General features: G+C 50.4%; 1 protein-coding gene across 2 annotated transcripts in view; it reads left to right on the top strand.

The window, feature by feature from the left end:
- The window catches only part of st13 (ST13 Hsp70 interacting protein), a 65,428-nt gene that overhangs the window by 2,154 nt on the left and 39,359 nt on the right, over positions 1 to 23,915 (top strand). Inside the window, exons 1-3 of one of the 2 annotated variants that reach the window (XM_085969514.1) lie at positions 9,756 to 9,784; positions 15,725 to 15,782; positions 22,101 to 22,176. In XM_085969514.1, the coding sequence (XP_085825640.1) occupies positions 9,771 to 9,784; positions 15,725 to 15,782; positions 22,101 to 22,176 (148 nt within the window). In that variant the 5' untranslated portion in view covers positions 9,756 to 9,770. Of the gene's footprint in view, positions 1 to 9,755; positions 9,785 to 15,724; positions 15,783 to 22,100; positions 22,177 to 23,915 lie in introns of those variants that run through there. The other variant, XM_085969515.1, reaches the window with a different exon arrangement.

Genomic DNA, 23,915 nt, shown 5'->3' with positions numbered 1-23,915 from the left:
GAGGAGATGGGGTAATGGGGGAGGGGAGGAGGAGGGGTAATGGGGGAGGGGAGGAGATGGGGTAATGGGGGGGGGGGAGGGGTAATGGGGGGGAGGAGGAGGGGTAATGGGGGGAGGAGGAGATGGGGTAATGGGGGGAGGAGGAGGAGGGGTAATGGGGGGAGGAGGAGGGGAAACGGGGGGGAGGGGTAATGGGGAGGAGGAGTAATGGGGGGGGAGGGGAGGAGGAGGGGTAATGGGAGGAGGGGGGTAATGGAGGGGAGGGGTAATGGAGGGGAGGAGGAGGGGTAATGGGGGGAGGGGTAATGGGGGAGGGGAGGAGGAGGGGTAATGGGGGGAGGGGGAGGGGTAATGGGAGGGGGAGGGGTAATGGGGGGGAGGGGAGGAGGGGTAATTGGGGGGAGGGGAGGAGGAGGGGAAATGGGGGGGGCGGGGAGGGGGGAGGGGGAATGGAGGGGAGGAGGAGGGGGAATGGGGGGAGGGGTAATGAGGGGAGGAGGAGGGGTAATGGGGGAGGAGATGGGGTAATGGGGGAGGGGAGGAGGAGGGGTAATGGGGGAGGGGAGGAGATGGGGTAATGGGGGGGGAGGAGGGGTAATGGGGGGGGAGGAGGAGGGGTAATGGGGGGAGGAGGAGATGGGGTAATGGGGGGAGGAGGAGGAGGGGTAATGGGGGGAGGAGGAGGGGAAACGGGGGGGAGGGGTAATGGGGGAGGAGGAGTAATGGGGGGGAGGGGAGGAGGAGGGGTAATTGGAGGGGAGGGGTAATGGAGGGGAGGAGGAGGGGTAATGGGGGGAGGGGTAATGGGGGGAGGGGAGGAGGAGGGGTAATGGGGGGAGGAGGAGGGGTAATGGGGGGAGGGGGAGGGGTAATGGGGGGGAGGGGAGGAGGGGTAATGGGGGGAGGGGAGGAGGAGGGGTAATGGGGGGAGGGGAGGAGGAGGGGTAATGGAGGGGAGGAGGAGGGGTAATGGAGAGGAGGAGGGGTAATGGGGGGAGGGGAGGAGGAGGGGTAATGGGGGGAGGGGAGGAGGAGGGGTAATGGGGGGAGGAGGAGGGGTAATGAGGGGAGGAGGAGGGGTAATGGGGGAGGGGAGGAGGAGGGGTAATGGGGGAGGGGAGGAGGAGGGGTAATGGAGGGGAGGAGAAGGGGTAATGGGGAGGGGAGGAGAAGGGGTATTGGAGGGGAGGAGAAGGGGTAATGGGGGGAGGGGAGGAGAAGGGGTAATGGGGGGAGGGGAGGAGAAGGGGTAATGGAGGGGAGGAGAAGGGGTAATGGAGGGGAGGAGAAGGGGTAATGGGGAGGAGAAGGGGTAATGGAGGGGAGGAGAAGGGGTAATGGAGGGGAGGAGAAGGGGTAATGGAGGGGAGGAGAAGGGGTAATGGGGAGGGGAGGAGAAGGGGTAATGGGGAGGGGAGGAGAAGGGGTAATGGGGGGGAGGGGAGGAGAAGGGGTAATGGGGGGGGAGGAGAAGGGGTAATGGGGGGGAGGAGAAGGGGTAATGGGGGGGAGGGGAGGAGAAGGGGTATGGAGGGGAGGAGAAGGGGTAATGGGGGGGAGGGGAGGAGAAGGGGTAATGGGGGGGAGGGGAGGAGAAGGGGTAATGGAGGGGAGGAGAAGGGGTAATGGAGGGAGGAGAAGGGGTAATGGAGGGGAGGAGAAGGGGTAATGGGGGAGGGGAGGAGAAGGGTAATGGGGGGAGGGGAGGAGAAGGGGTAATGGGAGGGGAGGAGAAGGGGTAATGGGGGAGGGGAGGAGAAGGGGTAATGGGGGAGGGGAGGAGAAGGGGTAATGGGGGAGGAGAAGGGGTAATGAGGGGAGGAGAAGGGGTAATGGGGGAGGGGAGGAGAAGGGGTAATGGGGGAGGGGAGGAGAAGGGGTAATGGGGGAGGGGAGGAGAAGGGGTAATGGGGGGAGGGGAGGAGAAGGGGTAATGGGGGAGGGGAGGAGAAGGGGTAATGGGGGAGGGGAGGAGAAGGGGTAATGGGGAGGGGAGGAGAAGGGGTAATGGGGGGAGGGGAGGAGAAGGGGTAATGGGGGGAGGGGAGGAGAAGGGGTAATGGGGGGAGGGGAGGAGAAGGTAATGGGGGAGGGGAGGAGAAGGGGTAATGGGGAGGAGAAGGGTAATGGGGAGGAGAAGGGGTAATGGGGAGGGAGGAGAAGGGGTAATGGGGGGGGAGGAGAATGTAATGGGGGGAGGAGAAGGGGGTAATGGGGGGGAGGAGGAGGTAATGGGGAGGGGAGGAGAAGGGGTAATGGGGGGAGGAGAAGGGGTAATGGGGGGAGGAGAAGGGGTAATGGGGGGAGGAGAAGGGGTAATGGGGGGAGGAGAAGGGGTAATGGGGGGGGAGGAGGAGTAATGGGGGGGTGGAGGAGGGGTAATGGGGGGTGGAGGAGGGGTAATGGGGGGAGGGGAGGAGGAGGGGTAATGGGGGGAGGAGGAGGGGTAATGGAGGGGAGCAGGAGGGATAATGGGAGGAGGGGTAAATGGGGGGGAGGAGTAAATGGGGAGGAGGGCAGGAGGTGTAAATGGGGGGGAGGAGGGGTACATGGGGGGGTGAGGAGGGGTAAATGAGGGGAGGGGTAAATGGGGGGGAAGGGGAGGAGGGGTAAATGGGGAGGAGGGGTAAATGGGGGGAGGGGTAAATGGGGAGGAGGGGTAAATGGGGGGAAGGGGAGGAGGGGTAAATGGGGGGAAGGGGAGGAGGGGTAAATGGGGGGGGAAGGGGAGGAGGGGTAAATGGGGGGGAAGGGGAGGAGGGGTAAATGGGGAAGGGGAGGAGGGGTAAATGGGGGGGAAGGGGAGGAGGGGTAAATGGGGGGGAAGGGGAGGAGGGGTAAATGGGGGGGAAGGGGAGGAGGGGTAAATGGTGGGAAGGGGAGGAGGGGTAAATGGTGGGAAGGGGAGGAGGGGTAAATGGGGGGGAAGGGGAAATGGGGGGAGGGGCAAATGGGGGGGTGGGCTAAATGGAGGGGAGGGGGTGGGCTAAATGGAGGGGAGGGGGGCTGGGGTAAATGGGGGGAGGGGTGGAGGTAAAGGGGAGGGTAGGAGGGGGTGGGGTAAAGGGGGAGGGTGGGAGGGGTGAAGGGAGGGTAGGAGGGGGTAAAGGGGTAGGAGGGGTAAAGGGGCGGGTAGGAGGGGGTGGGGTAAAGGGTGGAGGGAGAGGAGTAGGGGGGAGGGAGTGGCTGGGGGAGGGGAGTAGGAGGGGGGAGGGGTTGGGAGGGAGTAGGAGGGGGGAGGGGTTGGGGTGGGGAGGGGAGTTGGGGGGGTGGGGAGGGGAGTTGGGGGGCTGGGGGGGAGGGAAGGTGGAGGAGAGGGGAGGAGGTGGGGGGAGAGTGGGGGGGGCGGAGAGAGAGGGGGAGGGAGGCAGGAGAAGGGGAGGGAGGAGAGGTGGAGGGAGGGGGGGATTTGGTGAAAGGGAGGGGGAGTAAGGGGGTGGTTGAGAGGGGGGTTAAGGAGAGGAGGGATGTTAAGGGGATGAGGTGGGGCTTAAGGGGGAGGGGGGTTGAGGTGGGGGCTAAGGGGAGGGGGTTTGAGGTGAGGGTTGAGGGGGAGGGGATGAGGTGGGGGTAAAGGTGTGGTGGAGGGGGTGAAGCTGGGTGGAGATTGGGGGGTCAAGGGGGTGGGGTAAGGTAGAGGAGGGTGGGGTGTAGGTAATGAAGGTGGGAAAGAGTGGGGGAAGTTAAAGGGGTGGCGATGGGGTAAGGAGGGTAAAGGCGGGGGACAGGAAAGGGATGGGGAGGTTAAAGGGGGTCGCGGAGGGGAGGAGGTAGATGGAGGGGCGGGTAAAAGGAGGGGTGGAGGAGGGGCTTGGGTGGAGTGGTGGGGCGCGAGGAGTGAAGGGGAGGGAGTGGATGTGGTGGGGAGGAGTTGGGAACGGTTTGGGAGGAGGGAGCAGGTAAAGGGGGAGAAGGGAAAGAATTGTGGGAAAGTAATGGGGAGGGAAAGACAGAAAGATTTACATTTCTGTAGCGCCTTTCACGACCACCGGACGTCCCAAAGCGCTTTACAGCCAGTGAAGCACTTTTTGACGTGTAGCCACTGTTGTAATGTGGGAAACATGGCAGCCAATTTGCGCACAGCAAGATCCCACAAACAGCAATGTGATAATGACCAGATTACGGTGTTTTTGTGATATTGACGGGGATAAATATTGGCCAAGGCACCGAGGATAACTTCCCTGATCCTCTTTGAAATAGTGCCATGGGATTTTTTACGTCCAATGTTCTCTCTAGATGTTTTTGTACTGAGCGGGCCATTTCGTCCATGTGCAAATTTTGCAACAACTTTTACAACGACAGCCACAGCATGGGATCGTTTATGTCCACCTGAGAGAGCAGATGGGGCCTTGGAAAGAGGAGGGGTAGGGGGGGAGGGTGGGCAGGCGGTAGAGGGCTTGGGAGGGGAGGATGGGGGGGAGGGGGTGGGAGAGACGAGGTGTGGGTGGGAGGGACGGGGGTGGGTGGGATGGTGACTGAGTGGGGGAGAGGAATGGCAGGAGGTGCAGTGAGGGACAGTGTGTGCGGGGGGGGAGAGGGATGTGGAGGGCATAAGTCTTGGTCTCCAGTGTTCAGGATTCATTGATTCTGGGATATATTTGAAACGCCTGATGAATGGGCGCCGAAGGAATCTGAAATTATGTGAACAAGCACCATTGCAGCTTCCTCCTAAGTGCCTGGAACTGCCTTTATATATGAGGGTGATATTTTCAATCCGAAAAATCAGCAATTTCTTGGTAGTTCTGAGCACCACCAATGATACAATTCAAAGTCCGCACTCTCTCAGCCTCGTGTTTCACACACAACCCCCTCCCCCATGCGACTATGATCTCTGGGAATCTCAGGAAGTTGTGTAACAGGAGCAGCCAGTGTTGCTCTGTGTAAGCTGGACTGGTTTGCGCTGTGAGCTGTATCACAGAGGAACTGGTTCTGTATGCAAGTTTAAACATTAACGGGTGTGTTGATGCTAGCACCAGCCTTGGCTGTTTTGCGGGTTGGATTGTCACTTGTCTGGTTTCAGACAGTGGAGTCTGAATTTATACGAGCAAAGAAAAACATTGGACAGGAAAACACCAACTGGTCCATCCATACAGGCGCGATGCCCTGTGCGTCACGGAACAGACGCTCGCCATCCACCTGGAGCTATGTTATATCGATCAGGAAAGATTGAACAGGCTGGGGCTCCTTCTCAGAGAAGACCGAGGGGTGACCTGATAGAGGCCTTTAAAATTATGAAAGGGCAGACGCAGAGAAGATGTTTCCACATGCGGGCGAGACCAGAACTAGAGGCCATAAATATAAAATAGACACTAATAAATCTAATACAGAATTTTGGAGATCCTTCTTTACCCAGAGAGTGGTGAGAATGTGGAACTCGCTACCACAGGGGAATAACATTGCCTTTAAGAGGAAGCGAGATAAGCACAAGGGAGAAAAGAAAAGGATATGTTGATGGGGTTAGATGAATAGGGGTAGGAGGAGGCTCGTGTGGAGCATGAACACTGGCATGGACCTGTTGGGCTGAATGGCCTGTTTCTGTGCTGTAAATACTATGTCGTCGTCGTCTTAGGCAGTCCCTCGGAACCGAGGATGTCTTGCTTCCACATTTAAAAATGAGTTCTCAGGTGACTGATGAGTCCAATGCGGGACCTGCAGTTTCTCTCACAGGTGGGGCAGACGGTGGTTGAAGGGGTGCTTGGGTTGACGTGCGCTGCCTGCGCTTGGCTTCCGCTTGCTCCCAGCGAAGAGACTCGAGGTGTTCGGTGCCTTCCCGGATGCTTCTCCACTTTGTGCAGTCTTGGGTCAGGGATTCCCAGGTGTCGGTGGGGATGTCGCACTTTTTCCGGGAGGCTTTGAGGGTGTCCTTGAAGCGTTTCCTCTGCCCACCTGGGGCTCTCTTGCCGTGCCGGAGCTCCGAGTAGAGCGCTTGTTTTGAAGTGTCTCTTATTGGGCAATACTATAATCTCCTGGGAGAAGAGGAAAAACCAGTTAAAGAAATCCAGGCCAATTATGTAGTCGGGGGGGGGGGGGTTGTGGAATCTGAACAATTCCCCTCTCACTACTTTAGGCCATTGAATCTAGTTCAGGAGAGATCACATTGACCCTGATTGAAGAGCCTCCTCCACAGCCAGGAACAGGTTTACTCCCTGAAAGAAATACAGTGAGCATTCACCGTATAAGCTGGGCAGCCTGTTCCACAGGTCCACTATTTCCTGGGAAAGGAACCACCAATCTAGTTCTGCCCTCGCGTAACTTGCACGTGTGACCCTCGGTCCTTCCTGATCTACCCATTTGAAATTTGTCCACGTGAAAACAATCTAGATCCTGCATTACTTTATAAACCTCGGTCAAATCGCCCCCTGAGCCAGCGCTTCTCTAAAGTGTACAGGTGCAGCTCTTTAAGCCTATCTGGATAGCTAACGTGTTTTAAACTAGGAATCAATCTCGCGCTGCTCCTCTGCATCTTTTGCAAAGCCTCAGTATCCCCTCAACATGGGAGGGACCAAAGCTGAAGAGACTATACTAAATGAGGCCTAATCTAGGTCTTGTATGAGGACAGAATGGTATGCTTTGTTTTGTAGTGAATTGTCCTGTGAATACAGCCCGTTTGCTTTAGCTGTAGCCGCATAGCATTGATAGTGCATCAGTCGCTAAAGGTTCATAATCGCACCCAGGAACAGCTTTAGCTCCCTTAAAGAAATACAGTGAGCATTCACCGCATAAGCTGGGCAGCCTGTTTTACCACAGGCTTCAGTTCTGTCCCCTGTACGGTGTATGTACATTTAGTATTACATCTGTCCATGTGAGTAACATTACACTTTTCTAAATTAAACAGCATTTGCCAAACACTGGCCCATTCCCCGATACTGAGATCTGCTTGCAGTAGTTGAGCTTCCTCTACAGTCCTAACACTCACATAGCTTCGTATTGTCTGCAAACTGGCGATCATTCCCCCAACACCGCCATCTAGGTCATTAATGAAAATAGTAAAGGGAAAAGGTCCCAACATTGATCCCTTTGGGACCCGACGGGTAACGGGTCTCCAAGCAGATCCAAATCCATTAACAACTTGCTGCCTACAGGCATTCAGCCAATTCTTGATCCACTGCAGCAGATAAAATATTGTGGAATTGGAGGCAATCTTGTAACGTCCTCCAGCTCTACAACTTCGAGATCTCTGCGCTCCTCCAATTCAGGCCTCTTGTGCATCCCCGATTTCCTTCACCGCATCGTTGACGACCATGGCTTCAGCTGACTAGGACCCAAGCTCTGGAATTCTCTCCCTAAAACTCTGCATCTCTCCTCCTTTAAGACGCTCCTTGAAACCTCCCTCTTTGACCAAGCTTTTGGTCATCTGTCCTAATATCTCCTTATGTGGCTCGGTGTTTTATAACGCTCCTGTGAAGCACCTTGGGATGTTTTACTACATTAAAGGTGCTATATAAATATACAAGTAGTTAATTGCCTGAAAATTGCGGTTGGAAGCTTGCTGTGGGCAAACGCCTCCGAACTGCAAGAAAACTCCGCACCTACCCAATGGCTCCGGACCCTCAAACACTTGCGGTCCTGGGCCTGCGGGCGTACGCCTGCGTAAAGGCCCACGTATCCCAGGGTGCAGGTGGTTCACAAGCGTCCCTGGGATCACGTGGGCCAGGCCCAACCAATCACAAAGGGGGATTCCCATTATGCTGATGGGAATCCATTTGCATACGGAATCCCCATAAGCATGAATAGGAATCCCCGAAAAATACATTTTCACAACCCTGAAATAGAAATAAATCGTTACGTTCAAAATTAATTCAAATACCATTTAATTAAACATTTATTTAAAATAGCGCACGTCATCGTAAGTGCTCCGCTTAGTTTAAACTAATTTTAAATGTAAGGGAATGTTTAAATGATTTTTTAAAATTTATTTTAACCCTCGCGCTGGTAAAAGAAGGCCTTACGCCTGCTTTTACCAGGCATAAGGGTTCGGTGGGTATTCGCTGTGCAAATAGCCAAGCCCGGCGCCAGTGAATAATTTCCAGCGGGTTTGTACGATCCGTCAAGCTGAAACTTGACATCGCAAGTTCCGGGTTTATGTGCATCGCATGCGGAAATCCGGAACTTGCGGAGCGCTTACGACGACTTGCGCTGTGTGCGCGCGCGCGCCATCATTGGCCTCGTAAAATCCGGGCCAATATCTCTGTTACATAGAAACATAGGAGCAGGAGTAGGCCATTCGGCCCTTCGAGCCTGCTCCGCCATTCAACGAGATCATGGCTGATCATCCAAACCCTAGCACCCAGTCCCTACACCGAAAGCCATTCCACCCAAGCCCTAATCCCGTAACCCCATGTATTTAACCCCCCCTAACACTAAGGGTCAATTTTTATCATGGCCAATCAACCTAACCCGCACATCTTTGGACTGTGGGAGGAAACCGGAGCACCCGGAGGAAACCCACGCAAACACGGGGAGAATGTGCAAACTCCACACAGACAGTCACCCGAGGCCGGATTTGAACCCGGGTCCCTGGCGCTGTGAGGCAACAGTGCTAACCACTATGCCACCGTGCTACAACTGGAGTTTTTCAGATGCCCAATACAGTCTGGTCCTCTGATTCAACATAGCTAACAAAGCTTTTCCCATTACTAACAAAATTGTCCACTATCCTCTCTTCCATTAATCTTTTAGCTGATCTAATAGCACGTTTAGTTTCCCTTTCGGAAGGTTGTGGGTTCAAGTCCCACTCCAGGGACTCGAGCACATAATCTAGGCTGACACTCCAGTGCAGTGCTGAGGGAGTGCTGCACTGTCGGAGGTGCTGTCTTTCAGATGAGATGTTAAACTGAGACGTCTGCTTTCTCAAGTGGACGTAAAAGATCCCATGGCCACTATTTCAAAGAAGAGCAGGGGGAGTTCTCCCCGGTGTCCTGGGGCCAATATTCATCCCTCAACCAACATCACTAAAAACAGATTATCTGGTCATTATCACATTGCTGTTTGTAAATTGGCTGCTGCGTTTCCCACATTACAACAGTGACTACACTTCATTGGCTGTAAAGCGCTTTGGCACATCCTGAGGTCGTGAAAGGCGTTATAGAAAGGCAAGTTTTTTTTATCGTTTCCCTGGGAATTATCTGTTTTTAATTTACGAAAAGAATTTTGTTTAAGTTTTACTTATCTTTGTACATGAGTATGACTGGCTGGGCATTTTTAAAATGCAAACATTTACCATGTTTATAAAGTTTTTTATGAATTTGTATCAGTTTAGCAAAAAGTAATCAGAACCAAAATGACTAATTATAGACAATGGAGATGATTGAAGGTTCGTTGAGTAAGGAACTCGATGCACTGTATTGGTGAGAACCTGTTGTAAGTCTGTGTGAGAGATCATCCACGTTAGGTGGTTTGTCAGTATTGGGTGTCGAGCGGAGATGAAGCATTTATTTTGAAAGAAGGGATCAGTTGGGAGTGCGCTGTTGTACATCTGGCCAGTTCCCAGAGTAGCAGGAGCCTGGAGCCCAGTCATGTGCCTGCCCTTTGTCTAGGGAGTGGTGTGTAGTACAAAGGGGGTTGGGGGAAGGGTGTCTGTTCTGAAGCAAAACATCAGCAATGTGTCTTCAGTGGAGGGAGAAGTCTGCAATCTAGTTTTGGAAGTTTTTTAAAAAACCAACTAAAATTGGATGGATTCAGTACATCACTGTCCATTGAAATCGAGGGTGACATTTCCAGCCATTCACATCTCGTTAGCTGGGGACCGATTGTGTGGAGCCATTTGGAACATGCGTTTTACAATGTGAGCTTGAGTGAAAGGCATTCACCTCATCAGCTGGTTGTGTTGTGCTCTTGGCATGGTGCACAGAGGAGAGCTGTACGCCTCGTGCCCTGAAATGTGTTGGCTTGGATTGGCGTACTTGCTGTTCCGAGCAGAATATACTTGTCTGCTGTTGTCAGTGGAGTTGTGCGTTTACTTTCCTTGCCCATTTCCTCTACTCCTGAAGCGATTGAGTCCTTATTGAACTGAGTTCCGTGGGCAGTGGCCATCTTATGGTATATTTCCCAAATGGCTATTTTACTGAGTGTTGACATGATGCTTGCTATTGTGGAGGTCAGAACAGCCTAGCTCGATTGGTCCCCTCCTGATGTCCACATATGTGAACGTCATGAGGAATCACTGGATAGCATACAGGAGTGGAAGTCCTGGCAGATTTTTCTCTCTTCCCTAACCCACGAAGCCATGGTCAATTCACTCTAATCAGCAAACTCCGAACGGACCACAACCTTGCCGCTTCTGTAATGGTCTTGTGTGAGCTTCCAGAGATTTTGGGGAACATAGGGTCTAATGAGAGGGAGGAATTGAATGAAATCAGTATTTGTAGGGAAATGGTGTTAGGGAAATTGACGGGATTGAAGGCCGATAAATCCCCAGGGCCTGATAATCTACATCCTAGGGTACTTAAGGAAGTGGCCCTAGAAATAGTAGATGCATTGCTGGTCATCTTCCAAAATTCTATAGACTCTGGAACAGTTCCCATGGATTGGAGGACAGCTAATGTTACCCCACTATTTAAAAAAGGTGGTAGAGAGAAAACGGGGAATTATAGTAAGCCTGACATCAGTAGTGGGGAAAATGCTAGAGTCCATTATAAAAGATGTAATAGCAGAGCACTTGGAAAACAGTGACAGGATCGGACAAAGTCAACATGGATTTACAAAAGGTAAATCGTGCTTGACTAATCTACTGGAATTTTTTGAGGATGTAACTGGTAGAATAGATAAGGGAGAACCAGTGGATGTGGTGTATTTGGCCTTTCAGAAGGCTTTCGATAAGGTCCCGCATAAGAGATTAGCGTGCAAAGTTAAAGCACATGGGATTGGGGGTAAGGTACTGTCTTGGATAGAGAACTGGTTGGCAGACAGGAAGCAAAGAGTTGGAATAAACGGGTCTTTTTCCGAGTGGCAGGCAGTGACTAGTGGGGTACCGCAGGGATCGGTCCTTGGACCCCAGCTATTCACAATATATATTAATGATCTAGACGAGGGAACTAGATGTAATATCTCCAAGTTTGCAGACGACACAAAGCTGGGTGGGCGTGTGTGCTGTGAGGAGGATGCCGAGAAACTACAGGATGATTTGGACAGGTTGGGTGATTGGGCAGATGCATGGCAGATGCAGTATAATGTGGATAAATGCGAGGTTATCCACTTTGGTGGCAAAAACAGGAAGGCAGATTATTATCTGAACGGCAATAGATTGGGAGAAGGGGAAATGCAACGAGACCTGGGTGTCCTTGTGCACCAGTCACTGAAGGTAAGCATGCAGGTGCAGCAGGCGGTTAAGAAGGCAAATGGTATGTTGGCCTTCGTAGCGAGAGGGTTCGAGTACAGGAACAAGGATGTCTTGCTGCAGTTGTACAGGGCCTTGGTGAGACCACATCTTGAGTATTGTGTGCAGTTTTGGTCGCCCTATTTGAGGAAGGATGTTCTTGCCATGGAAGGAGTTCAGCGAAGATTCACCAGACTGATACCTGGGATGGCAGGAATGACGTCTGAGGAGAGATTGGGTCGATTGGGCTTATACTCGCTGGAGTTTAGAAGAATGAGAGGGGATCTCATTGAAACTTATAAAATTCTAACAGGACTGGACAGACTGGATGCAGGAAGGATGTTCCCGATGGTCGGGGAGTCCAGAACCAGGGGTCACAGTCTAAGGATAAGGGGTAAGCCATTTAGGACAGAAATGAGGAGGAATTTCTTCACCCAGAGAGTGGTGAACCTGTGGAATTCTCTACCACAGAAGGCAGTTGAGGCCAACTTATTAAATATATTCAAGAAGGAGTTAGATATATTTCTTAAGGCTAAGGGATCAAGGGATATGGGGAGAAAGCAGGGACAGGGTGCTGATCAGCCATGATCTCGTTAAATGGTGGAACAGGCTCGAGGGGCCGAATGGCCTACTCCTGCTCCTATCTTCTATGTTTCTATGAGCTGGCTGCTGCTAAACTGCTTTTCCACCAATAAATAGCGTGGAGGGTCTGTTTAGTAATAAAGTGCTGGCGGGAGGAAGCTATTCAATCTGGGAAACGGATAGTGAAATCCAATCCGGTGCATCTGAAACTGGAGCACTCTGTTCTTGACCCTCTGTTCATTGGCGCAGTGTAATGTCATTGGACTGTGTCTCCTAATATGTTGGTTAGGTGTCCAAAAATATCTCGAGTCGCCATTCAGGTGCCATCCGTCTTTCTGACATCCCTAGCAGTTGGCTTGAGAGCGTGTGCTGAATGAGTAGTACCGTTAGAATCCCGACTATTTTCTGAGAAAGGTGGCGATATAAGATTAGATGCAAGAGATGTCGGACAGGGAGCAGAAGGAACCATTTCTTAACACCGAGGGCTGAAGGACTGTGGAATGTACAACCACAGTTAATGATTAAACAGAGACCATGTCAACATGTAAGAATAGGTTAGATAGGAGGATGAAGGAATGGGGGCAGGACACCTGGGACACTGCTCGTGTGGAGGATAAACACACACTGGTTGGGCCGAATGGCCTATTGCTGTGTTGTAATTTTGATGAAATACTGTGTAAATCCCAGATTTTTAAATGAATTTAAGCTTGTTTTCAACATATTTCCTCTACCCGATGCTGGAGTGCCTGGATCGTAGGATGTGGATTAACCGATCTCATTCAGAATTGAGTTTTGGTTTGTGTATCCTCTCTCTTTCTCTCCTCGGTTCCCGGAGTTGTTGATTGCTGGGGATATCGTTCTATGTATATTAACAACTCTCTGGTACCTTGTCTGTGGGTATATATTCATATATAGGAACAGGAGGAGGCCATTTAGCCCCTCGAGCCTGTTCTGCCATTCAGTTAGATCACGGCTGATCTGTATCCTAACTCCATCTACCCGCCTTGGTTCCGTAACCCTTAATACCCTTGCCCAACAAAAATCCGTCGATCTCGGTTTTGAAAGCTCCAATTGACCCCCCCGGCCTCACCAGCTTTTTGGGGGAGAGAGTTCCAGATTTCCACCACCCTATGTGTGAAGAAGTGCTTCCTGACATCACCCCTGAACGGCCTGGCTCTAATTTTAAGTTTATGCCCCCTTGTTCTGGACTCCCTGCCTCACCAGAGGAAATAGTTTCTCTTTAATTCCTTTAACCATCTTAAACACCTCAGTTAGATCACCCCTTACTCTTCTATATGAACCTGGACAGTAAGTGTCCATTGGCTATTTTATCACGGAGAGCCAAGGCAATCCAATGTCTCTACAAATGTATTTTCCAGTAGGAATCACTGCATTTTAAAGGAATACCTGAAAGACTCGCATTTATACAACACCTTTCACAGCCTCAGGACGCCCCAAAGCGCTTTACAGCCAATGAAGTACTTTTTGAAGTGTAGTCACTGTTGTAATGTAGGAAACGCAGCAGCCAAATTGCTCACAGGAGGCACCCACAAACAGCAATGTGATAATGACCAGATAATCTGTTTTAGATGTTGATTGAGGGATAAATATTGGCCCCAGGACACCGGGGAGAACTCCCCTGCTCTTCCAAATAGTGCCGTGATTACGTCCACCTGAGAGAGCAGACGGGGCCTCGGTTTAACGTCTCATCCGAAAGACGGCACCTCCGACAGTGCAGCACTCCCTCAGCACTGCACAGGAGCGTCGGCCTAGATTGTTGAGCTCAAGTCTCTGGAGTGGGGACTTGAACCCACAACCTTCTGACTCAGAGGCAAGTGTGCTGCCCACTGAGCCACAGCTGACACTTGTGATCAGGAGTAGGAACACTGGCAAATATTTTTGGTCCCTCTGCCCAGGTCTGCTACGGCCAATGATCGTGTCCCTGTACTTGTCTCAGTTGAGATCAACTGACTCTCAGATCAGGAATTGAACCTGGGGTCTCGCTGGTCTGTGGTTCAGCTGCACTGAACAGTGTTGCTCTACCAGCTCCAAACAGAAAGAAGAGATTTCCTTCAGGGGGGTAAGTTGCCCAGTGAGTTGTACATGGCAGAATCGCCTAGCATTGGTAAGCGGTCTGGAATCCGCTCACTCTCTTGGCTGGGGAGAGGGAGAGAATTAAAAATGTTGCCCCGCAGAATTGGCTTTGCAAACGTGTTAAATTCTTAGTGTCTGCACCCAAAGCTATGACTTGGGTTGCATTTTAAAAATAGTTATGGGTCTATTGGATCAAATTACTACCCTTCCTCTATTCCTCTTTTTCTGTTTCCCCATCCCTCTCGGAAGGGCATGCCTGTCTTGAGTTGCTTTTCCCGGCCTGCAGCTAACCTCTCGAATCTGCCCTTGCCGCCCAGCTGTTTTCTGCTCCGATTGTGCTGCCTCCTTGTTCTGGATTCCCTAAACAGGTGATGGATCAAAATGTCAAGCCAGCAGCTCTTGCACTGTTGATTTCACAGGGACATCTGTCCGAGCAGCTGAGCGCGGTTACATATCTTGGGTCAGAACTAATAAATGACCTGGATTTTTTGGTGTAACTTTTCCTTCAGAAAGGAAAGGTTGGTAGGCTCTGGTCTCTGGCAGCCCCACTCTAATGTGATACGAGGGCAGCCCTGTTTTGGCCGGGTGTAAGATTGTGGGCAGTTAGCTTGTGTACATGCGGCTACAGTGGACTTTAACCACTTATGAATGGAGAGCTTGTTAATATTGACCTTTATCCGAGTTGGCACTAAGTGAATGGCCCCAGAGGATGAGAATTGATGGACAGAATGAGATTGTAACAAAGCAAATGAAGGGGAAATGAGAGGTGTGATGAGAAAATCAGAGCAGATCAGTCTGTGCTGCGTTAGCTAGCTTCAGCTGGGGCGATGGTAGGTAGGCTGCCGTTGGTTTTGTATCCCTGGGCTAGACAGGAGAAAATTCAGTTGATGTTCTGCTGCTGATCATTCGTGGTCCCTGCTGGAATGTCCACAAGGGGAAATTGATTCTGGTTGTGATGCCTGTTGTCGCTTGTTGACTGAGCTGATGCATAAAGAAAGGCCACTTGAGTGAAATGGCAAAGGATGAACATTGGACCTTCCTGATTTGTAGAGCTCAGTATGACGCCATGTGCTGCATTTACCCAGCAAACTATGGAGCTCTAAAATACCGCCCGTCTCTGCCCCTGCCTCAGCCCATCTGCTGATGAAACCCTCATCCATGGCTCCCGGTTGACCAATGCCGCCGTGTCTTCAGCCATCTAAGCCCCAAGCTCTGGAATTCCCTCCCTAAACCCCCCCCTCCTTCAAGGCGCTCCTTAAAACCTACCTCTTTGACCAAGCTATTGGCCACCTGCCCTAACTTCTCCTTGCGCGGCTGGGTGTCAAATTTTGTCCAATAACGTTCCCGTGTAGCGCTTTGGGACGTTTTAGTACGTGAGAGGTGCTATATAAATGCAAGTTGTTGTAATGATTTTCTTTAAGAAGCATTATTTGCTGGGATAAGAGGAACAAACTATCCTGTTAAACTGAGTTAATTCCAGCTCTCTTAACTGGGATAGAATTTACAGCACTGAAAGAGATGGTCAGTTTCCTCTGAAATGTGTTTGCAAGTGATCATGTAGCGAACAAGAGTCCAGGAGCTAGTGTCTATCTTCCCCAGAGGTTACCCAGATAAGGATTTTTAAGCTAACTTAAATGTCGGCTCAGTAGTGACTCAGACGGTCGTGTGACTAACCAGTTTGTTAACTATTATTTTAGGTGTTTCTGAAATGACAGCTCTGCTTTTTCTTTACAGTATGGGAGCGGTCATCCCGCCTCCAGCGGAACACCCGGAATTTCCAGAGTCACCAAAGGTATGCAATCGCATTAAATAATGTTTTACAGTCAACATCAGTTGAACTAATCCAGGTGATCTCCTGGACCTATTTCCCTGGAGGAATTTTCCAGATTTCTTCCCCCCCCCCCCCCCCACCCCCACCCCCGGCCCCACTCAAATTGGCCTGATGTTTTTCACCCCTCCCAGGGGATCACATGGTTTTGGGTGGGGTGGAGAGTGTATATGTTGTGATGTAATTGAGTAGACTAGGCCTATATTCTCTGGCGTTTAGAAGAATGAGAGGTGATCTCATTGAAATGCTTACAGGGCTTGACAGGGTAGAGGCTGTTTCCCCTGGCTGGGGAGTCTAGAACTAGGGGGTATAGTCTCGGGATAAGGGGTCGGCCATTTAGGACTGAGATGAGAAATTTCTTCACTCAGAGTTGTGAATCTTTGGAATTCTCTACCCCAGAGGGCTGTGGAGGCTCAGTCGTTGAGTGTATTCGAGGCTGAGATCGATAGATTTTTGGACTCTTGGCGAATCAAGGGATATGGGGACGGGGCGGGAAAGTGGAGTTGAGGTCGAAGATCAGCCATGATCTTCAATGGCGGAGCGGGCTCGAGGGGCCGCGTGGCGGAGCGGGCTCGAGGGGCCGCGTGGCGGAGCGGGCTCGAGGGGCCGCGTGGCGGAGCGGGCTCGAGGGGCCGCGTGGCGGAGCGGGCTCGAGGGGCCGCGTGGCGGAGCGGGCTCGAGGGGCCGCGTGGCCCACTCCTGCTCCTATTTCTTATGTTCTCGTGTACAATTGTGGGGGCCAGGATGGATGGACCAGAGGGTCTTTACCTGTCCGTCATTGTTCATAGGAGCCACCTGGTGCCGGTGAGGATCCTTCCCGCCAGTCTCCTGCACAGAGTATAGAAGCTGGTAATAAAGTAGGCCCCGACACAGGCCTTTTACAGCTTGTCTACCTTTTACAGTTTGTGTTAGGGGGATGGAGAGGAATAAGGATGTGAGGAGCAGGGATGTGAAATTTGTATCCAGAATTGCATGATGTGCTCGTGGCTCTTCTAACAATGGGCCTGACATCATCAAGACCAACAGATCTGTCTCTGGGCCGAGCTTTGACTGGTCGAATGGCCCTTTTCTTGTCCATAACATTTTCTTGCATTCTTTTATAATCTGCGTCTTGTGCATTGTCTGCATAGCCCTTAGTTTGCCACGTAATCTGTTTCTGTACACTTGCAATAGTCCCAGGAGGGAGTTGGGATTTTCATGAGGCAGTGGGTTAATCCATGAGCGCCATGGTTTTCATAGATTCATACAGCACAGGAGGCCGTTCGACCTGTTGTGTCTGTACTAGCTCTTTGACAGAGCTATCCAATTAGTCCCATGGCCCTGCAAAGTTTTCCCCTTCAAATATTTATCTAATTCCCTTTTGAAAGTTACTATTGAATCTGCTTCCACCGCCCTTTCAGGCAGTGCGCTCCAGATCATCATAATTCTCATCTCCCCCCTGGCTTTTTTGCCAATTATTTTAAATCTGTGTCCTCTGGTTATCGACCCTCCTGCCAGCGGAAATAGTTTCTCCCGATCTACTCTATCATAACACCTCGATTAAATCTCCCCTTAACCTTCTCTGCTCTTAAAGAGAACAATCCCAGCTTCTCTAGTCTCTCCACGTAACTGAAGTCCTTCATCCCTGGTACCATTTTAATAAACCTCCTCTGCACCCTCTCCCAAGGCCTTGACATCCTTCTTGAAGTGTGGTGCCCAGAATTGGACACACTATTCCAACTGCGGCCTAACCAGTGATTTATAAAGGTTTGCCGTAACTTCCTTGTTTTGTGAGCTTTGCCAGCAGAGGGTAAGCACTCGAGTGATGCGAGCTGACCATTTCCAATTCCGATTAAAGCATTGACCTGCCGTTTGCCTCGGTGGCCCTAGACTGACGAGGGAAAATTGGCCTGAGTTTGGGCTCCTGCTCCTTTACCGTCATCTAGAGGTCTGCTAGAAAGTGTGCGTGTGTGGGAAGCGGATGGTCAAGTAGCCTGTTGACGTTCAATAAGATCATGGCTGATCTTTTACGTCAACCCTACTTTCCCACCCTCTCCCCATATCCCTTGGTGTACAAAGATCCTTCGATCTCAGTCTTGAATATACTCTCAACCCTCTGAGTGAAGAAATTTCTCCTCCTCTCAGTCCTAAATGGCTGACCCCTTATCCTGAGACTATGGGCAGGTTTTTCATCGGGCCGTGGAGGCGGGATTGGAGGCGTGTGGGGGGTTAAAATCTCGAAATCGGGGGGGCACGAACCCATCCCGCCCCCAACCCGCCTCTATGCCCGTTTCCCAGGAGGCGGATACCCGACTTGTGCTGGGACCCGCCTCACCGAGGCGGGATGGGGATTAGTGCCAATTAACTGCCGGTTAACAGGTAGTTAACAGGCAGTTTTTAGCCTAATCCCTATTTTTACTGCTGAAGCGTGGGATTCCCGACGGCTCCAAACCACGCCAAGTTAGCGAGGCGGGCCGTCGGGCTGAAGGGCTTGGAGGGTTCGAGATGTCCGGTGTTCAGGTGAGTGATGGGTGCATGAGTGCAGAGGTAGGTGTGTTTGGTGTGTGTAAAGTGTTTAAAGATGTTTTACTTACCTTTACAGCCTTCCTTCCTTCAGGTCTTGGAAGTCCCTCATCTCACCGGCACAGAAAGCAGAATGGCCGCGAGCTGTCAAAAGTTGCAGCCTCAGCTTTCTGTGCTGGAGAGATCTCTAAATCAGCCTGAGAGGAAGGAATTAACTTGGAGTACAGATTGTCAGTGTTTGACAGCTTCAAAGAGCTGTCAAACGCTGATATTTCATCTGTCAAAAGCTCTTGACAGAGAAAATGTCAATCTGTGACGTCACCTGTTGCCGGGTGGCCCTTAATTGGCCTGCTGAGCCCGCTGGGCGGGCTTAACAAGGTCAATCAAGTGAAAATCACGTGGGTTGGCCACAACTCGATGGAGGCGGGACTACAACCCCGAAAGTTGTAGTCCCGCCTCCAGTATCAAAATCCAGCCCTATGACTCTCCAGCCAGGGGAAACAATAACAACTTGCATTTATATAGCGCCTTTAACGTAGCAAAACATCCCGAGGCGCTTCACAGGAGCGATTATCAAACAAATTTAACACCGAGCCACATAGGAAATATTAGGGCAGATGACCAAGGTGTGATTTGGTGATAAGAGCCACACCGAGGAGTCTAGGAGGGGTAAAGAGGAAAAAAGGGGAGAAAAAAGTGGAAATAGAAGTGATGAGCTTAGGTCCAGAGCGGCAGCCAAATCGTGCATCCGAATGGACACGGAAACTCAAGTTACATAGGCCTGGTTACGTAGCAAGATTAGGTTAGATGTGTCCTGGTAGTAAACGGGGGATAGAAAGGAGACAATAGGAGAGAATAGAGTTGAAGTCAGACGTCCCGTGGTGGGATAAAGTTGATGTAGGTAGGGTGGAGTCAGCTTGGAGCATCGATGAATTAATGTCCAGGTTCAGAGACAGGTGTGGAGGACGAGTGAGTCTGGACGCTATTTGAAGGGCAGAGTATCGGAGGAGGCACTTGCTGGAGGTATTTCCGTGGGAATGAAGAGCCAGGTGTTGTTCAGAATCGATCACGGGGCAGAAAAACGGTGGCGGAGGTGGAGGTCACCATAAGATTCAGAGGTGAACAAATGGACTTCGGCCCAGGAGAGTAAAATTCTGGCAAGGAACCAGACTGTAACTGGAGCTGTAGAACCAGTTGGCCAGGCACAGGCTCAGCAGGGAACAGCAGCGGTGGGGGAGCGGCTGTAAGCTGATCAGTTACTTGAAAATTTCAGCAACTGAGTCGCAGATCAGAGACACAGCAGCTTAGTTTTACAGTGTAGCCCGGTGTTGAAGCGTATTCTTGATGTCCAGAGAAGTCCTTAGGTTAAGTAGGTTAGGGGGATCTCATTGAAAGGTATAAAATTCTGACAGGGCTAGACAGACTGGATGCAGGGAGGATGTTTCCCATGGCTGGGGGATCTAGAACGAGGGGTTACAGTCTCAGGATACGGGGTAGGACATTTAGGACTGATGAGGAGAAATTTCTTCACTCAGAGGGTGGTGAACCTGTGGAATTCTCTACCACAGAAGGCTGTGGAGGCCAAGTCACTGAATATATTTAAGAAGGCGATTGATTTCTAGACACAAAAGGCGTCAAGGGGTATGGGAAGAGAGGGGGAATATGGCATTGAGATAGAGGATCAGCCATGATCATAGTGAATGGCGGAGCAGGCTCGAAGGGCTGAATGGCCCACTCCTGCTCCGATTTTTCTATGTTTCTATGTAGTGGTACAGGTCTGGTTAGTGGTCAGGGACAGGAGGGTGTGACTGCAACTCAGGCAGGTAAGGGGACCCCAGGGTGCAGTGCTGGAGGAGCCTCAGCCTTTGCCCTTGTCCAACAGGTATGAGGTTCTTGCTGCCTGTGTGGATGTGGGAAAAGCCTGCAGGATGGATGAGCAGGCTGACCATGGCATCACGGTGCAGGAGGCCATTCAAGTGGGGGGAGTGAAAGGGAATGTAGTTGTGGTAGGGGACAGTATAGTCAGGGGAATAGATACTGTTCTCTGCAGCCACGACCGAGAGTTCCGAAGGTTGTGTTGCCTGCCTGGTGCCAGGGTTAAAGACGACATCTCGCGGCTGGAGGAGAACTTGGAGTGGGAGGGGGAGGATCCAGTTGTCGTGGTCCATGTAGGAACCAACTACATAGGTAGAACTAGGAATGAGGTTCTGCTGAGGGAGTTTGAGGAGCTCGGATCCAAATTAAAAAGCAGAACCAAATTAAAAAGCAGAACCTCAAAGGTAGCAATCTCTGGATTGTTACCTGAACTATGTGCAAATTGGCATAGGGACAAACAGATTAGAGGTTTAAATGCGTGGCTCTAAGAGTGGTGTGGGAGGAAGGGGTTTCAGTTCATGGGGCACTGGCACCAGTACTGGTTAAGAGGGAGCTGTTCCGTTGGGACAGGCTCCACTTAAACCAGGCTGGGACCAGTGTCCTGGTGAACCAAATAACTAGGGCAGTAGACAGGGCTTTAAACTAATGAAGAGGGGGGGAGGATTCAGGAAAGAGTAAATTTAAAAGCAGCAAGATAAATGTCAAGGCTCTAGAGCAGAATAGAATTTTGGGTAAAAATAAGCAGAGGATCTTAGCTCTGAAAATCAAGAAGTAGAATCAGTTTGGGTGGAGCTAAGAAACAGCAAGGGGCAGAAAACATTGGTGGGAGTTGTTTACAGGCCCCCAAACAGTAGTTGTAATGTAGGGCAGAGTATAAATCGGGAAATTAGAGGCGCATGTAACAAGGGTAATACAGTAATCATGGGGGACTTTAATCTACATATAGACTGGGCAAACCCTGGCTGGGGAGTCTAGAACCAGGGGTCACCGTCTCAAAATAAGGGGTCGGCCATTTAGGATTGAAATGAGGAGAAATGTCTTCACTGAGGGTGGTGAATCTTTGGAATTCTCTACCCCAGAGGGCTGTGGAGGCTCAGTCGTTGAGGATATTCAAGACAGAGATCCATAGATTTTTGGGCATTAAGGGAATCAATGGATATGGGGATAGCGCAGGAGAGTGGAGAGGAGGTAGAAGATCAGCCATGATCTTATTGAATGGCGGAGCAGGCTCGAGGGGCCGAATGGCCGACTTCTGCTCCTATTTCTTAAGTTCTTATGTTCTTAAATTGGAAGCCAAATGTGAGAAAAGATCCAGTGCTCACTGAGGAAAACAAAGAGCAGGCCTGGTCGGAGGATGGACAGTGAGCACTTTAAACTAGCAGTTAAGTTGTAGTTAGGGCTAACATGCACCCATTATTAGAGACAGGGGAATTTAAACAGTGGAAGAGAGGAGATTGGGGGAGAAAGGGCAAAGGATGGCCAAGGATAGAGTTGTACAGCAAGGAGCTGCCTGTCCAGGAGCCATCTCAGCATCTACCCTGTCAAGCCCTCTGCAGGAAAACCCAGTCTTTATCTGATGGAGGGACTGTGAAGGTGAGGTGCTTAACCACCACAGGAAGGGGAACGCTGCCATTTTGGGTGATTGTAGCATGCTTTCCAGAGGCAGTACTGAGAGCTTTGCGAGAGTTCTGGTTTGATGGAGGTAGAGATCTTGGGACCGGTTAGTATTTGCTTTATTCTGTGCTATATATACCAGGCATCATTGTTTGGTAATGGGTGCCAAAAGTGACATGTATTTCATTCCTCAGTGCTGTCAGCCCTCAATGTGATGGGCACCAAAATTTCTCCTGTGTGTGTCGGTGATGTTCTGGTGAGTACAGCATTAAATAACTTCAATTTCTACAGAAAGCAAACACAGAAGAGAAGAAGGCAGCAACTCCATCTCCGGAGCCAGCTACCGAGAGTGAAGAGAGTGAACTGGGTGAGTGCAGAGAATTAACTACGTTTAATTCTAATTAATTTAATTGTGTCATGCGTGGCTCACCCTCGCCTCTGCGTCAGAAGGTTGTGGGTTCAAGTCCCACTCCAGAGACTTGAGCACAAAAATCTAGGCCGACACTCCAGCACAGTACTGAGGGAGTGCTGCATTGTCGGAGGTGCCGTCTTTCGGATGAGACGTTAAACCAAGGCCCCATCTGCCCCCTCGGGTGGATGTAAAAGATCCCACGGCACTATTTCGAAGAAGAGCAGGGGAGTTATCCCCGGTGACCTGGCCAATATTTATCCCTCAATCAACATCACTTTTATAAAAAATAAAAAATAAAAACATTATCTGGTCATTATCACGTTGCTGTTTGTGGGAGCTTGCTGTGCGCAAATTGGCAGCCGCGTTTCCTACATTACAACAGTGACTACACTTCAAATAGAACTTCATATAATTAGGCAAAGTCAACATAGTTTTATGAAGGGGGAATCGTGTTTGAAAAATCTGTTGAGTTTTTTAAAGATGTAACTAGTAGGATGGATAAGGGGGAACCAGTGGATGTAGTGTATTTGGATTTTCAAAAAGCATTCGATAAGATGCCACACGAGGTTATTACAAAAAATTGGGACTCATGGGATTGGGGGTAATATATTAGCATGGATTGAGGATTGGTTAATGGACAGAAAACAGAGTAGGAATAAACGGGACTTTTTCAGGTTGGCAGGCTGTAACTAATGGGGTACTGCAAGGATCCGTGCTTGGGCCTCTGCTAGTTACAATCTATATTAATGACTTGGATACGATACACTCAGTCCCCTCATCTAAGTTTGCTGATGATACAAAGTTAGGTGGGAAAGTGAGCTGTGAGGGGGACGCAAAGAGGCTGCAGAGAGATATAGACAGGTTGACTGAGTGGGCAAGAACATGGCAAATGGAATACAATGTGGGAAAGTGTGAAGTTATCCACATTGGTAGGAAAAACAAAAATGCAGAATATTTTTTGAATGGTGAGAGACTGGGAAATGTTTGCATTCAGAAGGACCTGGGTGTCCTTGTACATGAATCACAGAAAGTTAACATGCAGGTATAGCAAGCAATTAGGAAAGCAAATGGTATGTTAGCTTTTGTTACAGAGGAATTAGTGTATAAGAGTAAAGAAGTCTTACTACAATTATACAGGGCATTGGTGAGGCCACCTAGAGTACTGTGTACAGTTCTGGTCTCCTTACCTTAGAGGGAGTGCAACGAAGGTTCACCAGACTGGTTCCTGGGATGAGGGGATTGCCCTATGAGGAAAGATTGAGTAGACTAGGCCTATGTTCCTTAGAGTGTTAGAGAGGTGAACTAATTGAAACATAAAATTCTTAAGGGGCTTGACAGGGTAGATGCAGGGAGGATGTTTCCCCTGGCTGAGGAATCTAGAACACGGGGTCACAGTCACAGAATAAGGGGTCGGCCATTTAGGACTGAGATGAGAAATTTCTTCACTCAAAGGGTGGTGAATCTTTGGAATTCTCTACCCCAGAGGGCTGTGGAGGCTCAGTCGTTGAGTATATTCAAGACAGAGCTCGATAGATTTTTGGGAATTAAGGGATATGGGGATAGTGTGGGAAGGTGAAGCTGGGGTAGAAGATCAGCCATGATCTCATTGAATGGCGGAGCAGACTCGAAGGACCAAGTGGTCTACTCCAGCTCCTATTTCTTATGTTCTTTGGCTGTAAAGTGCTTTGGGACGT

Source organism: Somniosus microcephalus, chromosome 28 (genome assembly GCF_052327205.1).
Source record: "Somniosus microcephalus isolate GS21.2 chromosome 28, FLI_Smic_1.0, whole genome shotgun sequence".
Classification (NCBI taxonomy): Eukaryota; Metazoa; Chordata; class Chondrichthyes; order Squaliformes; family Somniosidae; genus Somniosus; species Somniosus microcephalus.
The sequence above is the reverse complement of the archived record's forward strand: the minus strand, read 5'-3'. Positions and strand labels throughout refer to the sequence as shown.